The sequence below is a fragment of the Phodopus roborovskii genome, unplaced genomic scaffold (assembly GCF_943737965.1).
Source record: "Phodopus roborovskii unplaced genomic scaffold, PHOROB, whole genome shotgun sequence".
NCBI classification, from domain to species: Eukaryota; Metazoa; Chordata; class Mammalia; order Rodentia; family Cricetidae; genus Phodopus; species Phodopus roborovskii.
The window spans coordinates 56,663,957-56,681,846 of NW_026126480.1; the positions used below are offsets into that span (position 1 = coordinate 56,663,957).

Sequence of the window (17,890 nt, forward strand, 5' to 3'; positions counted from 1 at the left end):
AATAAACAAAGCCATAGGGATTGCAGTTGGTCCCCAGAGAGGAGCAGCTGGGAGAAGGCAAGGGAGTCCACGAGGGATGGAAGAATGGTCACTCTTGTCTGAAACTCAGACAAGAGTGGTCCTGGCTTTCCCAGGAGCTCAAGGCATGGCATCTCTGAGACCATAAGGACCAGGGCTCTGGCCTTTCTGTCTGGGTATGCTCTAATATTCTCCATGCATCTACTCAGGATACCAGGCAGGAAAAGATGGTACGTTGCAGGAATACTGCCTCTCATGGACAGTAGAACCTCTCCCAACAGTTTTTCTCGGCTCCAAGTCCTCTAAATATAAACTCAGAGGAACCCTGAACCCTCAGACCAGAATCCCTTCTGAGACTTTTCTCTTAGGAAAGGCAGCCTGGGTTGCTCAGCCCTTTGTGCAGCCAACAGCCCTCTGGGCTGAGCCACACTCCACTCCCCAGCCCCATCTCCACCCCCAGCAGCCTTGGCTGAGGCAGTCCTTTCTGGAGAGCTGGACTTGGTGGGTGCACAGCATTCTCACTGCCGGATGTTAATCCTCCAAACAAAGTCAAACATTAGCCCAGGAGACAGCTTATGCCTTATATAAGGCCCCCAGGGGAGACACAAACAGCCTGTTCAAGCTCAGCTGTCCTACCACAGCGGCTGCCGGACCCTAGGACAGAGCACGGCCACCACCACCTCCACCTCCAGCCCCACTGGACCCAGCCCCAGCCACCAGGTGAGACAGGGATTGAAGGCCCCCAAGTCTAGCACCCAAGAACACCCCAAAGCCAGGCCCTGCTTCCTCACTGTGACTGGTCAAACCCCTGGTGCCTTCTGTGACCTGCTTGGACTCTTCTGATGCTCCAGCACAGGGGACCCACCCCAGGGAACAGCAAGGAGGCTTTGAGCTTGGGGAGGTCCTTCCCAGCCCACACGGAGCAATACAGGAATGTGTATTATTCTCCCCCTCACTCACCTCCAGCCTATGCAACCAACATTCAACTCTAGACCCTTGGTCCCTACTATATGTCCTGTGCAGCCCAATGCATGCACACCTATAACATATAAGCACAGGGTCACATGCCTACATTCACTCAGAGTTCATGCTGCATCTTAAATGTATGCATACAGTAGATACCTCTGTGCCCACACCTATCTCTCTCTCTCTCTCTCTCTCTCTCTCTCTCTCTCTCTCTGTGTGTGTGTGTGTGTGTGTGTGTGTGTGTGTGTGTGTGTGTATCCACTATTGGTATTCCATAGCCTTTCATGCAACTGAGTACACCCTAATGCATCCACACACCAGAGCCTCCACATCTTTACACATGCACACAGATATAGCTCCATACATGGATGCTCATACATGAAACTGGATTCTTCATGCATGTGGTTCTATGATGCTCCACAGGCCTACATATTATACACATACACATCACACACACATCTCTTGGCCTGATGCCTTGCCTACAGTTTTGGTTCATCTTGCCTGATGCCATGACCTTCTCTGAGATTCTGGACCGTGTTGGAAGCATGGGCCCCTTCCAGTACCTGCATGTGACCCTGCTGGCCCTCCCAATCCTTGGAATAGCCAACCACAACTTGCTACAGATCTTCACAGCCACCACCCCTGCCCACCACTGTCGCCCACCCCCCAACGCCTCCGTAGGGCCCTGGGTGCTCCCCTTGGGTCCGAATGGAAAGCCTGAGAAGTGTCTCCGTTTCGTGCATCTGCCCAATGGCAGTCTTCCCAATGACACCCAGGGGGCCACCGAGCCATGCTTGAATGGCTGGATCTACAACAGCACCAGAGACACCATTGTGACAGAGGTAAGTCTGGCACCCTCTCTCGGGTCGCCTTATCTTAGGTACTCCCTTAACACCCGACAGCACTTGTGGATAGAAAGAGAGGCAGGAGGGCCTAGACTTCCCAGGATTGGAGGGCAGAGGACTGGGCCAAAAGGAAGGGTCCCAGTACTCAAGAAGAACTCAGCGGGTTGGTTATGGCACACTCAGAGCCCAAGTGTTCCTTCAACAATCCACAGAGAGACTGTTCTTTGGCTGGCACAGTAATGAGCTCTGGGGATTCAAAAAAATGTACAGCTCCTGCTCCTACTGGGGTGTTATCGCTTGTTGGGTAGCTTCAGTGGAGTGTAAAATGACTTCTTACCTCACACTATGCAGTGACCTTGGACTGTGACCTACCACCCTGGACTGGTTATAGGGACAGGAAGGGGTAGCCATTGCAGGAAGCCCTCTACCACAGCAGCCCTGGAGCTGAGGCTGGAACACCAAGGGTTAACCAGGCTAGGAGGGAGAAGAGGGACATTCCATCCTGTCTAAAGCATGGGGTGGGGGTGGAAGAGGGATTTCAGGGAGCAGAGGTCCAAAGACTCCTGAGCAGATCCCAGGGGCATCAGTGGCCCACACAGGCACTATGGTTTTACTTCCCAGTCACCCTTCCTGGAGAAGCTGACTCTCACTTGTCCTCTCTAGGAGATAGAGATGAATCAAACCCTTCAATGAACTGACAGGCCAATCAGGAGACTGTGGCAGGAGGAAGATGTGGGGATGGGAATTGGTGTTTATTGAATGTCAGCTGACTGCCGGGCTCTTGGGTACTTTGCAGATACTGTCTGGTTGCTGTTGAGGGTGAGGCACCCAGTCTCGGGGAAGAGAAGTGGTTGTTCAATGCAGTGTACATGGTCAGTTTCATGGCTGGATTTTAAAGCAAAATGGCCCTGAGTATAAAGAACAAGGGAGGATTTAGCCATATATTGCAGGGAAGCCTAATAAAGGGACACCCTATGAGCCCCACAAGTGCATGATCCAAACATTGCTTCACTAGAAGACCTTTGCCTTGCAAACACTCCTAGGCTGCTGCTCCATGGGGCTGGGCTTACTGAAATCCTAAGGAATGCAGCTTCTTTATCACCATTTCACAGATGAGGAAATGGAGGCTCAGCCCTGACTTCCTTCTGTGGGCAGAGGTGGGATTTGAATCTATATAATTATTCATGTAGTTAACAAACATTTATTCTAAATAGGCATTTGTAATATGCCAGACACAGCTTTAAACACCTTGCAAATGTTAACACTTTTGATCTTTTTTATAGCTATTAAGTAATTAGTATTCAAACCCCATCTTTCAGATGGGAAGACTGAAGCCCAGATAGCTCAGATTCACACCATGAATAAGCAGGCTCAGGGTCTGAACATGAGCACTGGGCACCAGAGCTATGTCCCTGAGTAGCACATTTGCTGCCCTCATGTCCCCTAGACATGTCACATCTATTATTTTTCTGGTCTATGTCAATCACAGTGTTCAGAATGCATCAAGTATCCAAGACATTGGGCACATCTTAGTGTTATAGTGCAGAATGCTGAGACCGCAGAGTTGAGGACGACACTGGCCTTCCAGGTGCTTACCTTTAGAGGGAACACAGATGCAACCCTTTAGGCATCTAGTAGTTGGGTGCAGTCTTCATGGATTCACTGCTGTGTTCCCAGCACCTGGAATAATACTTGGCACAGGGGAGGGGCTCTGAGGAATAAATATTTGTGGAAGGAATAAAAAAAGTTCCATAATCTTAAGATTCTGAAAACCCAATGAAGAGGCTTCTAACCAGCACAGGAGCCAGGAGGTCCTAAAGGGCCTGTTGGAGTCAGCCACGTTTTCTATGAATGTAAAATAGAAAAGATAGGGAGCAAGCCCAAGCGGGCAATACACCCCAGATACAAGGCCCAGAATGCCAAATGCAAAGACTCAGATGCATAGACTGAAGAATAGACCAGAACCTAGGCTACTGGACATGGGACAGGAGAGGGCAGCAGGAGCACCTGGTATGGTCACTAAGGCAAACATGTGGCCTCTGTAACAAAGGATGAGGAGCCATTGGATGCGGTGGCCTTCAAGGAGTGTGGCAGGCTGAGGCTGTCACCTGAGGAGCCTCACTCTGCAGGATAGAAAGTGGCTTATAGGGAGAGTTTTAGTCTAGCAGCAGGGTAAGCTAGTAGCAAGCCACAGAGGACTCTGGGAGGGAGGTGACAGATAGATGGAATGGTGGGTTTAGAAACTAGAAGAGAATGGGGAATGAGAATCTGAGGATCTGGGACTGAACAAACATGGGAGCAGATAGGAAACCAAAGATATTCCCATAAGTTTCTCAGTGTATGTGTCACTTGCTATGTGTCTGGGAAGATGATGAAAAGGTATAAAAGGCACCATCCATCACTTCCAGAAACAGAACCCAAGGAACAACAGTCTAAAGGAAAAGCTGTGCATGGTGACACATACCCATAATCCCTGTACTCAAGAGGCTGAGGCAAAAGCTCAAGACCAGGCTAGGATACATACTTCCAGTCCACCCTGGAATATACAGCAAGATCCTGTCTCAAAAATAAAGAAGAAAAAAAAAGGGGGGGGGGGATGGAGATGATGGCTCAGTGGTTAAGAGCACTGGCTGTTCTTCCAGAGGTCCTGAGTTAAATTCCTAGCAACCACATGGTGGCTCACAACACAAGATCTGGTGCCCTCTTCTGGCTTGCAGAGAGACATGAAGACAGAATACAAAAATAAATAAATCTTTGCCGGGCATTGGTGGCACATGCCTTTAATCCCAGCACTAGGTAGGCAGAGGCAGGCAGATCTCTCTGAGCTCAAGGCCAGCTGGGTCTACAGATCAAGTCCAGGACAGGCTCCAAAGCAATACAGAGAAACCCTGTCTCAACAAAAAAAAAAAAAGGAAAAATAGAGAGAAAAGGAGGTAGAAAGGTAGAGGAGAAGAAGGAGGAAGTGAAGGAAGAAAAAGCAGGCTCACAAGGAATAATGAGATGGTCTCCTCAGGAACATGATATGAGTTCACAGGTGTCAGATGGATACAGGTGTGTGCATGAGTTCACAGGAACCAGATGAATCCAGGTGTGTGTATGAGTTCATTTAATCCTCAAAGTCCTCGGAGTTTAGCACCTTAATTATCCTGCTTTCATCGATGAGGAAATTGAAAGACAGGTCACTAGCCAAGGTACAACATTCACAAAGAGTAGAATGCATAATTCAAGTCCCTGAGGTAGGGTTCCAGAGGCCATGCTTCTTAAGTCTGCACAGAACCTAACTTGTAATCCGTGAAACTGTCCACCCTTCATCCCACAGAGAGAGTTGGGTGGTCTGATTTGTCCACAAATGTCCCACCCCTGCCCTGCAGTAGCTCCTTCAGGTCAGGAACAGTATCTCTCCCACCTATATCTGCCATCACAGGACTAGGTATGCAGTAGGTGCTTAAACAATGCTAAATGCAGGGTAAGCTCCTCCTACATCTACCGAGGCACTGCTGACCACTGGGAAGCAGCTTCCTTTCCAGGTGGGCTTCCGGGAGCCACACCAAGGGCAGAACCTACAGGGCCTCATAGGAAGTCAAGCACCAGCTCGCCTTTATGCCAGCCCGATTTCTGGTCATCATTCCATTCTTTGAGATGGAAATAGAGGGGATCAGCAGTCCTCAGGGGTACACCCTTATCCATGTCAGACCTCATTTAGCTCTGCATTAAGTTGTAATTCCCTAGGGACACAACCATGACAAGCCCACAAAAAGGTTCTCCTGCCCAACCCAGCTACTGGAACATTAATGGCCAGACCCAACAAAAACAAACACAGGCACTGTGCATTGTTCGCTCAGCCATAGCAAATACAGGCTCCATCTGCTTGGGGGTGGGGTAGAATGAAAATGAGGCTGTGCCTACCATATGAGGGAGGCAATCGGAACTCTTCTGAAGGAACTTTAACTAGTAAGAGGAAACAAAGACCTTTCTTCTATGTCTGGAAAGCATGGGACCCTGGGTGCTGACCCCTAGGTTCCCAGGAACACAACTTGGAGCCACATACACTGACCCATCCCACAGCCCTCTGGGCGTGGGCCCAGCCTCAAGTGAGCAGAGTGTACCTTTTGAAGGCCCCTGGGCTTCCTCTTAGCTTGGTATCTTTCCATCCTGATTCCAAGGCTACAAGAAGCCCGTGATCTCTACCCAAGATGGGACCCTTGCAGGGTTTCTGATCAATCATCTCTAACCTCCCTGATCCTCATCACCGAATCCCCAGGCTGTTCAGATTCAGGACACTTACCCATCTGTCTCTTGTGTTCAGCCCCATTCCTGCTCTGATCTAAGGACGTGGGAGTTTCACCCTCCCTACATTTCTGGACAGCCTAACCCCAATGGCAGCCATTATGTGAAAAGTTCCTGATCATTTGCATAGAGCAATGCAGTACTACCCTAAATCCCAGCACTCACTCAGTGGAGTCCTCTGTGTGCAGATTCACTTTCACCCTTGTGTGAGAGGCAAGTCAGGTGCTATCCCTGCCAGTCTATAGATGACACTGGGCTCAGATCCAGATAGGAGCCTGCACAGCTGTAATGGTGGGCCAGAAGAACCTAACTCCTGAACCATGCCCCTTATTGGACATGTGATGATGATAATAATAATAATACATAATACAATTGCTGTAAGTTGGATGCATGGTGCTTCCAGATTTAGGGCTGGGTGCTCCTCATCCCTTAAGTCATTCACAGCTCTAAGAAGTAGGCACCAGGTACAGCTGGGGACTCTAACCACATAGACATTAAACATCTGTCCCAGGGCATGGGAGATGTCTCGGCCAGTAGAGTGCTTCCCACGTAAGCATGAGGATCCCAGTATCATCCCAAATACCAGAAAAGCTGGGTACAGCAGTTCTAGCCTGCAATCACAGCACTGAGGAAGAGGCAGAACTGACAGCCCGTTTGGCTGACCAGAAACAATTGGTGGAGAACAATTAGAGAAGTCACCTCTGGCTTCCACATGTGTGTGCACACACATATAAATACACAAACATGCACACCCATGCAAATGTGCACAACACACACACACACACACAATCTGTTGGAAAATACTAGCTCCTAAGCAACAAAATTGTTGTTTTGTGTTCTTTTGATACTTCCCAAGATACTTGGCTTGTCCTCTTTGGTCTTCATGACCCCCAAACAGGTTCCATCAGGCGTATGAGAACACACAGGGCCTACAGCAATATTCCCTAAGGTCTTACCTGGTTCCAAAAGACCCTCAGGTGAAAAGAATCTGTTTCATTCCCTCATGCTGAAGGGCGGGGATATGGGGTAAAATCTTGGTTGAGTCTGCTTTCTCTACATACAGTAGGATTTGATTGTGTCTGCCTCCTGAATGGCTTGTGGAAACAACTATCATCCAGACTGCTTACCCTCTGAGAGACTTCCCAAACACTCTTCTTGCTACCCTAACTCTTAAACCATGATGGCTGAGGGTCTCGGATCTGCACCTCACAGTTTGTATTGCTAGGCAGGGTGGCCATAGCCACATTCTCTTGTTACTTCCAATGAGCTTCATCACTCCTGAAATCAATTTGCAGTGTAATTGAAGTTCGGTATTTTTTTCTTTTTTAATATTTAACCACAAAGTGCTTGTTCTGAGCTTCTAAATATCACTGGAGGATGGTACTACTCCAGTGGAAGTCATGTTGCAGTTTTGAAGGTTTCTCTCCTCACTGACCCAGGGATAGTACCTATCCCAGCACACACACCTCTCACAAAGGAGGCAGTTTTCCTCATAGAATTTGGAATGCAAACCTCTTATGCAGACGTGGAGGGTGATACAAACTCCAGTTTCACCTGCAACTTTTTGTTGCTACAACAAAGGCTTCAACAGTAAGTCATGGCTTGACTATTACTAGTAAAGAAGTGTTTCTTCTGTAAGAGTTCTGAAAAGGAGTAGCATTCCAGACTGATGGTTAGATCTGCAGGGCCACCCAGGGACCCAGACTGACCAAAGCTCTGCCATCTGTGTGCGGCTCCTATACGGTCATCTCTATTCCCATCCATAAGAAAGGAGAAAGCATGTAAACCCAGGCTAGGGCGTCCCTCTTAAGCCAATGAGGTAGAAATGCCACATGCCTCTTCCACCTCCTTATCAAGAACCACATGGTCCCGCAGCCGCAGCATCACTCAGGGAATGTGCTTTTTACTGCATGGCTCCCCACAGCTGCAGCATTACACAGGAAGTGTGCTCTTTGCTTTGAAGGAAGGAGGTGGACTAATCTATGTCAGTAGTAGGCCTTTCCTTTAGATTTTCCTGAACGGCATGTCACAAAGTACCAGAAGTCTCTCGAACAGCACCATCATCCTTCTCTTCCTATGCCCTCACCACTGCTTTGGTGCCACATCATACCATGTAGACCCCTTCACTGTTAGAAATGTCTACCGGGGTTACTGGACATGTTGGCTCACCTGAAGCTAGCTGGAACGTCTGGAACCTTGCTTCCAGAGGAGAAAGGCAGAAAAGAACTCCTTGGGCTCTATGGGTCTCCCCCACACACACACACACTCCATTTCTGAAACACTATTAGGAGGTATTTCCAGGGAACATTCTTCACTTCATTACACAAGTAATTCAGGATGTCTGGAGCAAAGAATGTGTGCTGGGATTAGCAAGGGATTAGAGTGGGCAGGTTGACCAGGCCAAAGCAAGCTTCGGTGGCCTTATAAACCTCTCAGCAGGGGTGTCTCAGTGGATGTCTTTACCTAGCCAGCAAGAGGGAATCAGAATATTCTTAGCAAAATAGAAACCTAAAAGCTACTTAAGTCACTGGGAAAGACTTGTCATACACTTGTCACCACAGCAACCTGCTGAGCCTGTTTCCTCGCCTGTAAAATGGGGACATAACATGGATGTAGTCAGGACTGACCAAAGCAAAAGTATAAAAAAGCTTAACTTAGGACAGAGCCTGGAACAGGGAGCCCTCAGTAAACATCAGCTGTCACTGTGCATTAAAAGGTGAGATGGTGAGGCCCATATTAAGATAATTGTAATGAAAATAGAAGGACAGGAAGATGGGCTCAGCAGTTAAGAGCACTTGCTCTTGCAGGGGACCTATGTCTGTTTCCAGCATCCACATGGCAGTTCACAACCATCCATCCATAACTTCATTCCGGCAGGATCCAGCATCTTCATCTTACCTTTGGAGGCACATGGGGCGCACATATTCATATGCAAGCAAAACACCCAATACACAAAATAAATAAACCTAAAAATTAGAAAAAAAATCCAGTTTCAAAAACAAATAAACACTTTTAATCCAAGCACTAGGTAGGCAGAGGCAGGCAGATCTCTGTGAGTTCCAGGACAGTCAGGGCTATGTAAAGAGATCGTGTGTGTGTGTGTGTGTGTGTGTGTGTGTGTGCCTGTGTGTGTGTGTCTGTGTGTCTGTGTGTATGTGCCTGTGTATGTGTGTGTCTGTGCCTGTGTATGTGTGTGTCTGTGTGTCTGTATGTGTGTGTGTAATATTCAAACTTGCAGATCAGATGACCGTGAGGTGGGTAGGGTCTCTGCAAACACCAGGGCCAGCAGAGTTTTGATCCAAGTGAGGCAAGAAGTCCGTTTCAACACGACTCAGTAGTTTTGTGTTGGTTCGAATTTCTAATCTGACCCTGGGCAGTTTATTTTAGTTATATTTAAGTACAGTACAATTTTGAAAAAGTTTTATGGTGGCAATTAGCTCAGTCTTGAATACACAGTAAAGCTTAAGGCATCACTGCACTGAAACTCTTAGTAAATACATGTGATCTCTTTTGTAAAGATGGGTTCTAGAGATTGACTTAGAAACAATGCTCAAGGTGACGGTCTAAAGCAGTGGTTCTCAAGCTTCCTAATGTTGTGACCCTTTAACATAGTTTCTCATGTTGTGGTGACCCCCCCCAACCATAAAATTATTTCATTGCTACTTCATAACTGTAATTTTGCTACTGTCGTGAATCATAATGTAAATATCTGATATACAGGATATCTGATATGCAACCTTTGTGAAAGGGTCATTTGACCTCAAGGGGTTGCAGCCCACAGGTTGAGAACCACTGGTCTAGGGTTCTCATGAGAGTCTGGGGGAAGCCAGGTGTGATGGCAAACACCTTTAATCCCAGCGCTGGGGAGGCAGAGGTAGGTTGATCTCTGCATTCCAGGCCAGCCTGAGCTACAAATCGAGTTTCAGGACAGCTAGTGACACAAAGAAACTCTGTCTCAAAAAACTAAATAAATAAAAGTCTGGGAGAATCAGGTGTGGCCTGGAGCTACAGACAGCACAGGTCACCAGGCTATTAATTACATACATTCCCAGCATTCTGGCTGGAAAACAGATTACACATGTCTTTTTTGAAGAAACAACCCGGCATGTTTAACATTCCTGGTTTCCCTAGTGCCTATCTGTAAGCACAAGGGCAGCATGTCCTCTACAGGGCAGGAGAGGGGGGAGGAGTCAAAAGGGGACACCAGCATGCCTCTTACATATGGAGTTCTTAGAAGTATAGAATCAAGTTTGTCAGAGGCAGGGAATTGAGGAGATTGGCGCGGAGTGGGCACAGGAAAACTACCCATCAATAGATCACAGCTGTAGCTGAATGGGAAGAATAAGCTCTGAGTTCTGTTGCACAACATGGTTACTACAGGCCTCGTAATGAACTGCATATCAAAACAACTAAAAGAAGAAACTTTAAATGTGTCACCACAAGAAATACAAAGCAGGAAAGGCGATGGACGGGTTTCTGTAGCACCATTTATTCTTTGCTAGTATATCAAAAACAAGGCACGATTCTCCACACGTATAACTAGGGTTTATCAATTCAAAGCCACGTAAATTTTAAAAGTAAAATTTTATGTGTGGAGGACCTTACAAAGAGTGGAATGACAAACCCTGTTAAGTCTGGGATGTTCTGGGATATCATCCAGGTAGTGTTTTCAAGTAGACCGCAGACCCCATGGTCTGAAAGCCAGAAGGGAGGCTGGGCTGCAGAAATGGATTTGGGCTCTTCGGCATAAAGAGTAATCTCAACCCTACGAACAGGTAGCCATGTCTGGGGAAAGAAGATGAAGAGAAGGATCCAGAGGGAGCCCTGGAGAAGCTAAAGGGTCGAGGCAGGAAGAAAGAAGCCAGGGGGTTGGGGTGGGGGTGGGGGGTCAAAAAGCAAGAGGAGAGCCAGGTGGAGGGAAGCCACCAAGGGCTAAGCCAGGTCAGGGTGCAGAGGATCTTAGTGCGGGTGACAAAGAAGCTGTGGGGAGCTTTGGAGAGCGTGGCTTCAGTGTGTTGGCCAGGACAGAACTGAGAAATGAGTGGAGAGGGTAGGTGACAGCAAGGGTAGTTTCTCATTCACGAGACTTCAGGGAGTGTAGAAAGGGACATTTATGGGAAACAGATGGAGAAGGGATAGGAGAGAAAGCAAAGGAGGAAGGAGGAAGGGAGGGAGAGGAGGGAGGGGAGGGGAGGGGAAGGGAGGGAAGGGGAGGGAGGGGCCAAAAGAGTAAACTTTAAGAGGAGAGGTCAAGGATGCCGGAGGAGGGCCTGGCCTTGGAAATGTGGGGGAAAGGAGGAGGAAGACTGGAAGCTGCAGGACACAGATGGGCTTCCAGTGGAAGAGGCTGAGGTCAGAGGTCAATGGGGCAGCTAAGCAGACTTTGTAAACTATACAACAGGTCACACAGTTGAGGAATGTTGTCAGCACACAATCATGGGCCAAGGACATAAGGAACCCCACAGACAGAAGAAATTGGTGCCTGGGAGTAAAAGACCAAGCTCGGGGAAACCAAGGCATGTGTGTGTGTGCATGAGTGAGTGAGTGAGTGTGTGTGTGTGTGTGTAGGTCCAGGGTGAGCATGGCTGGGGGCACTGGACTGTGTTGAACTGGCAAGGCCCTATCTTGATCTTGTGCAGTGGGACTTGGTGTGCAGTTCCAACAAACTGAAGGAGATGGCTCAGTCGCTCTTCATGGCAGGCGTACTGGTTGGAGGGCCTGTGTTTGGAGAACTGTCAGACAGGTGAGGCTTGGGAGCACACTCCATGTGCATCCCCTCCTAACTCTGTGCTGCCCTTGTATCCACAGAAGCAAACACTGGGAGAGGTAAGAAGTATGGTCCCCTCGGGGCAATTACCAATTATCCCAAAACCCTCATTCGAATCTTCTGGCCTCTCAACCAAAGTTTTCAGACCCAGTGTGATTGTGACTACATAGTGTAAAGCTGGGGAAGGTGGACTGCTTAGAGATACATGACCTCTGCTCAGTCAGCTAAGCTGAGGCAGAAGAAATAACTCATTAACTCAATGTTCCTACTGCAAACTTGCTGAAAAACAGCAATTAACAGCAAGGCTCTGTCTGGTAAGGGAGTTATATGCTCCACCTGGTCCTTGAGAGAGGATTGGGGGTTGTCTTCAGCCCTTTGCCCCAAAGCCTGCAAAGTCACTCAATCTGGCAGATACACAGTAGCTAACCTGGCTCTTCCTCTCTTCTGAGTTGCAGGTTTGGCCGCAAGCCCATCCTGACCTGGAGCTACCTAATTCTGGCAGCCAGTGGCTCGGGTGCTGCATTCAGCCCCAACCTCTCCATCTATACGATCTTCCGATTCCTGTGTGGCTTCAGCATCTCAGGCATTAGTCTGAGCACCGTTATCTTGAGTGAGCCACAGTGGGGGCCTGAGCAGAAAGGCTTTGAGAGCACTGGCCAAAGCTGACAGAGTGGGTTAGATTCAGCACAGAGGGCTACCTTTAGTTTCTCAAGCCCCTTTTGAATTTCACAACAATCACAAACATAATGACAGCAGTTATGAAGCTGTAGGATTTGCCTTGAGTCAGGGTACTCTGCTCAACATATGATCCTATTGAGTGCATACCTAGAAATGAGTGATATTATATCTGTTGTACAGATGATGAAGTTGAGGTACAAAGCAAGGGAAGTTGCTTGCCAGTGAAGAGACATATTAACAGAGAACTGGGGAGGAGAGAAGCCCAGATTTGAGTCCTATGTCCTTGAGTTTCAGGTGCAATATTTGCAAAATGGTGATAATTAAATCCTTGAGATCAGATGAAGTCAGGTAGCTACTGGGAGGCAGAAGTTGGTACCAATTCACAGGGAGGTGCCTGGGGCCTGATAAGACCCTAATCTGGTCCTTGGGCTCCTCTCACAGATGTGGAATGGGTACCCACCTCGATGCGGGCCATCTCATCAACATCAATTGGGTACTGCTACACCATTGGCCAGTTCATTCTGTCCGGCATGGCCTATGCCATTCCTCAGTGGCGCTGGCTACAGTTAACAACATCTGTTCCCTTCTTCATCTTCTCCCTGTTATCCTGGTATGTGGCCCTCTTCTGTTCTCCTCTCTACCCAATTCCACCAGGGACAAATAAAAGCTCCATGCCTAATATCCAGCACCATCTGTCCCCAGCGCCCTTGTGCCAGAGTCAAGGAAGGCCCTCCAGTGTGGAGCAGTTACAGGTACTGCGGCATGCTGCAGGAGAGGGCAGGTGTTGGAAGCACTGAGAGATGCCCGCAGATGGAGAAGGGGCATGAGTTGAGAAAGATAGGAGGGGGCTGGTCCATCATGAGCACAGAAATCCAGGGAGAAGGTGTCTGTGGGGCTGGCAGGCCTACCTAAAGTTCTGCTCGTGGGGGGAAATGGCCCAGAAAATACAGACCCACGTGGTGAGAAGGAGGACAGAAGGGAGAGGTCTATGCAGGCTAGAGGATGCTGGGGGGGGGGGCGGGATTACGAAAGACATTTGGAAAAGAGTTTCTACAGAACTGGGAGGTTTTCAGATGTAAAGCATAAGCATAGAAGAATGTCTGGAGTGGAGCCCCAGCCTAGGAACCTATGAGAAGGGAGGTGGGAGAGACAGAGTGTGCAGAGGTCTCATTCTTACCGACCTGTGGAACCCAAATCCACACAGAGAGACAGAAAATTAGCCTGCATAACTCATTGTTGAAGCCCAAGTGCTAGAAGTCACAAACATTCTGAGGAAAAACAGTGAAACTGTGGAGTAACTATTTGTAATTATGCATAATGCCCCATTCTAGACTCTTAATTAGTGTTGTTGCATCTCTTTTTGATGGGAGCATTATTGTCCCTACCCAGAGATGGGGAAACTGAGGCACAGGGGAGGTTACAGGGAAAAGCACAGACTTGAGATGGAACGTCACCTTGGAAATGAACATAGAACTGTCAGAGAGTGGGAGCAGGAACATGTGCACAGCCTGGGGTGGGAGCCGTCCGAGTTGGGGGACAAAGGGGACAGACAGTCAGCAGAGTACAGCTGAGAGCTCAGTGCCCTTTTCCCTGTAACTGGGGCAGGTCTCACCCATCCTAAGAAGCCTCAAGATTTTTCTAGATAAGATGAGGATGATGTTGCTGGTTACCCTAAGTTTTGTGGGGCTGACCTACTGGAAGCCTTCTCGACTGGGAGCCATTGCTGCCATTATTCTCGGGGAGACAAAGCTGGAGCCCTAGGCTCAGCCATGCGCATGAGAAAACCTCCCTCACAGTCTCAGTGAGACCAGACTCATGGGACTATCAAGACAGAAATGGATGCTGTAAGTCTATGAGCAACAGACTCAAAAAAACTGGCATCAGGGGTCTGAGGCCAGCTACCAAATCCACCCTCCAAAGACTCTGAAGGAATCCAGGCCAAGGAAGGCTAGGGAAGTAGAAGCAAATGCCCTCCCCCAGATGTCCAGCCTCAGGCATGCCATCCTTTCCCCATTCCACCTAGCTTAGTCCAGTCCTTGGGGCTCTTAGCTAAGGAAGATATCCAGCAACAACCAGCAATCTAGGTTTGGAAGCATTGGAAGGCTGTTTTAGGAGAGGGGGGAACAGAATCTTGGAATTTGTGCTAACTAGAGGCAACCCATGTACAAAGATGGCCCAATGTGAAGCTCCATAGAAAATGCAATAGGCACCTCGTGTTTCTTGGCCTCCTATCCTATGGCCTTGGATGCAGATGTCTCAAAAGGGATTCTAGACCAGGAGCCACTATGTTTTGACTCTGCCCCCCCCCAGGTGGGTACCAGAGTCCATTCGCTGGCTGGTTCTATCTGGAAAGTTCTCAAAGGCCCTGAAGACACTCCAACAGGTGGCTACCTTCAATGGCAAGAAGGAGGAGGGGGAAAGTATCACCATGGAGGTAGGTGGGGAGGGTTATAGTTAGGGCAGGACCATGTGTCTGCCCTCTCTGACCTCTATTTCCTTGACTTTTATTCCTTCTGTTCCCCAATGCATCCTCTGGAACAACTAGACTTGAACCTCCTTCCCTCCAGCCAGCTGGGCCCAATAACAGCAACCCTCCTTCTCTTATGTCCCAAGGAACTGAAGTTCAACCTGCAGAAAGACATCGACTCAGTCAAGATCAAATATGGCTTATCTGACTTGTTCCGGGTATCCATCCTGCGCCGTGTAACCTTCTGTCTCTCCCTGGCCTGGTAACCTGCCACCTCACCCTATCCATGCCCTGCACAGGGTTGATGAACAAGGAGGTGTCCATCAGGACAAAGTCTAGTGTACCTGCAAGAGAAATCAAGGGAACACCTCCTGGGAGCTCCTGTCCCAGAAGTCCCTGCTTCCCTCTGAGGCCACACTACCCCACACAGGGCAGGTGCTCTAGACCCTTCAGTGCACATCCTGGTGACGGAACGTTTAGCTCTGTCCTCTGAAACCACGCAGAGCAGAGCTGACCCTGCAGGCTGCAGACTTGCAGGAAGCAATTATGTATCTGCCAAGTTTCCCTCTTCTGACTGATCCTACATCTTCCCCAGAGCCCTTTTGTGACCTGGTTGGTGAGACCATTTTCCATCCTAGTCTTCCCCAGGATCTAGTTTGCCCCACATTTTGCCATAATTCTGAGACAGAAGGAGAAATTATGTTCACACTGTTCACAGCTTGAGTTTCACCTCTGCCTCTCTGGATATTACACTTCTACTGAACAAAAACATCATTTCCTGCCTCCTCTAGTCTCTGAGAGTCCCTCCAGTCCTGTTATTCTATGGAGCCAATCTTGGGCACCTTTGCCATGAACACCCTAGACCATGACCATGCAAGACATAACCAATCAATCCCAGCACTTTTCATTGAGCTCAGACACAGTCTTACAAAACTCAACTGTACTCTAGCAGCCTATATCAATCGGCTATATCTAACACACACACACACACACACACACACACACACACACAAAAACTATTTATCATCTTGGTAACTCAAGAATAGTTGTGGGAAGAGATCTCAGCTTGGCTGCAAGTGCTGACCAATGCCTATATGTCTGTCAGGTTTTCTACTGGTTTTGCCTACTACAGTTTGGCTATGGGGGTAGAAGAATTTGGAGTCAACATCTACATACTCCAGATCATCTTTGGTGGGGTTGACATCCCAGCCAAGTTCATCACAATCCTCTCCATAAGTTATCTAGGCCGGCGCATCACCCAAGGCTTCCTCCTGCTCCTGGCAGGAGGCGCCATCTTGGGACTCAACTTTGTGTCTTCAGGTGAGGGGTTGAGACTACTCTAGGACTCTCTGGAAGAAGCTAGCACAGGCTGGAAAGTGAATTCCAGCTTTGTTATCCCTCCTCCAATTCACTGTGTTGGCTTTAAACAGATCCCTCCTTTTTGTGGGGCTCAGGTTACTTTCCTAGAAAACAACCCAATTGGCCTGCCTATACAACAAAGCATTAGGAGCAGCAGATGGGTTATTACTCACCTGTCCCTTTTCGTATGAGCTGCTGGGCAATCAAACACAAAGGGAGACAAAGTCTGCTAAGGGAGGAGAACATTCAGGTGCTCATCAACACCGAGGCCCACCCTCCAACCCCTTCCCATGCAGAAATGCCGCTCGTGAGAACAGCACTGGCTGTATTTGGGAAAGGATGCCTGTCTGGCTCCTTCAGCTGCCTCTTCCTCTACACAAGTGAACTCTACCCCACAGTTGTCAGGTAGGTGATGCACCTGGGTGAGGGGCTAACAGATGGAACTGTAGCAATCTCTTCCTGCCCTCTGCCCAGGGCTCCCAGGACTGTCCTTTAAAAGCCCTCTGCACAGGCTGCCAATCCCTTCTCTGAACCCTCCCAGGCAAACAGGTATGGGTATTAGTAACTCATGGGCTCGAGTGGGAAGTATGATAGCTCCACTGGTGAAAATCACGGGTGAGGTGCAGCCCTACATCCCTAATGTCATCTTTGGGACCATGGCCGTACTGGGAGGCAGCGCTGCCTTCTTCCTGCTTGAGACCCTCAACCGGCCCTTGCCAGAGACTATCGAAGACTTAGAAGACTGGTGAGTTCACTGCCTCTGGCCCCCAGGGCTCCTCTTTGAGCAAACAGGCCAGAGATCCAGGCTTTTCTTAAGCTCTATGCCCCTAGGCACCGGCAAGTCAAGAAAACAAAGCCTGAGTCAGAAGCAGAAAAGTCACCTCAGACAATCCCTCTGAAGACTGGTGGATTGGACCCCAGCTGAAAACAACAGAATCTCCTTCCCTGCCCTCCAGAGATGGATCCCAAGCAGTTCCCTTCCAGGGCTCCTTGAGCACCTTGGAGGTTGGGGGAGAGCCTGGGTGGGCCCATGCTCTTAGAACAAAGCTTTCTGAGAGTTCAGTATCTCCACCATCACCACCTCCTCCATAGCTCACAACCCAGACCTCACCTGCTCAGAGCTCTGGCCACAAGGCTTCCAATACTCACCTCTGCATTCATCCTCCCTGCAACCCAGACCCTGGCAGTCTACTATCCACCCTGTCTGAATTGGCCGCTTTCCTCCATCATCCCACCTCCATGTCCCCTGAGGTCCCCTAGAAGCTCTTTCCTTCCTTGGTGAGAAATTTCAATAAACCAAAATGAAGAACTCAGGCCATGCTGCTTCAGAAAGATGGCTGGCCACCATGTGTAGCCACATACATGTCCATCTGTACTGCCTGGACATACAGATATGAGCATTCAGCTGCATGCAAGCTGGGCCGCTGTGAACACATACATGTATCCTAGTCTGTCTGTGCAGCTATAACAGACTACCACAGGCTGGATTGCCTAAACAATAGA

At 48.8% G+C, this 17,890-nt stretch overlaps 1 protein-coding gene across 1 annotated transcript; it reads left to right on the forward strand.

Moving 5' to 3' along the window:
- Positions 1-602: 602 nt before the first annotated feature.
- Slc22a8 (solute carrier family 22 member 8) lies at positions 603-17,571 on the forward strand. Its single transcript, XM_051193868.1, has 11 exons — positions 603-738; positions 1,470-1,826; positions 11,756-11,859; positions 12,339-12,493; positions 13,003-13,171; positions 14,872-14,995; positions 15,175-15,290; positions 16,134-16,348; positions 16,684-16,792; positions 16,929-17,132; positions 17,219-17,571. Exons 2-11 carry the CDS (start codon positions 1,494-1,496, stop codon positions 17,310-17,312), a joined length of 1,623 nt encoding a protein of 540 aa, XP_051049825.1. The 5' UTR covers positions 603-738; positions 1,470-1,493; the 3' UTR covers positions 17,313-17,571.
- The last annotated feature ends 319 nt before the right edge of the window (positions 17,572-17,890 follow it).

Excerpts from the sequence above, each read along its gene's own strand:
- Slc22a8 (XM_051193868.1), top strand. The coding sequence starts at position 1,494 with ATGACCTTCTCTGAGATTCTGGACCGTGTTGGAAGCATGGGCCCCTTC. Across the intron at positions 13,172-14,871 it reads ATCTTCTCCCTGTTATCCTG|GTGGGTACCAGAGTCCATTC; the intron begins GTATGTGGCCCT and ends GCCCCCCCCCAG. Across the intron at positions 15,291-16,133 it reads TTCTGTCTCTCCCTGGCCTG|GTTTTCTACTGGTTTTGCCT; the intron begins GTAACCTGCCAC and ends TATGTCTGTCAG.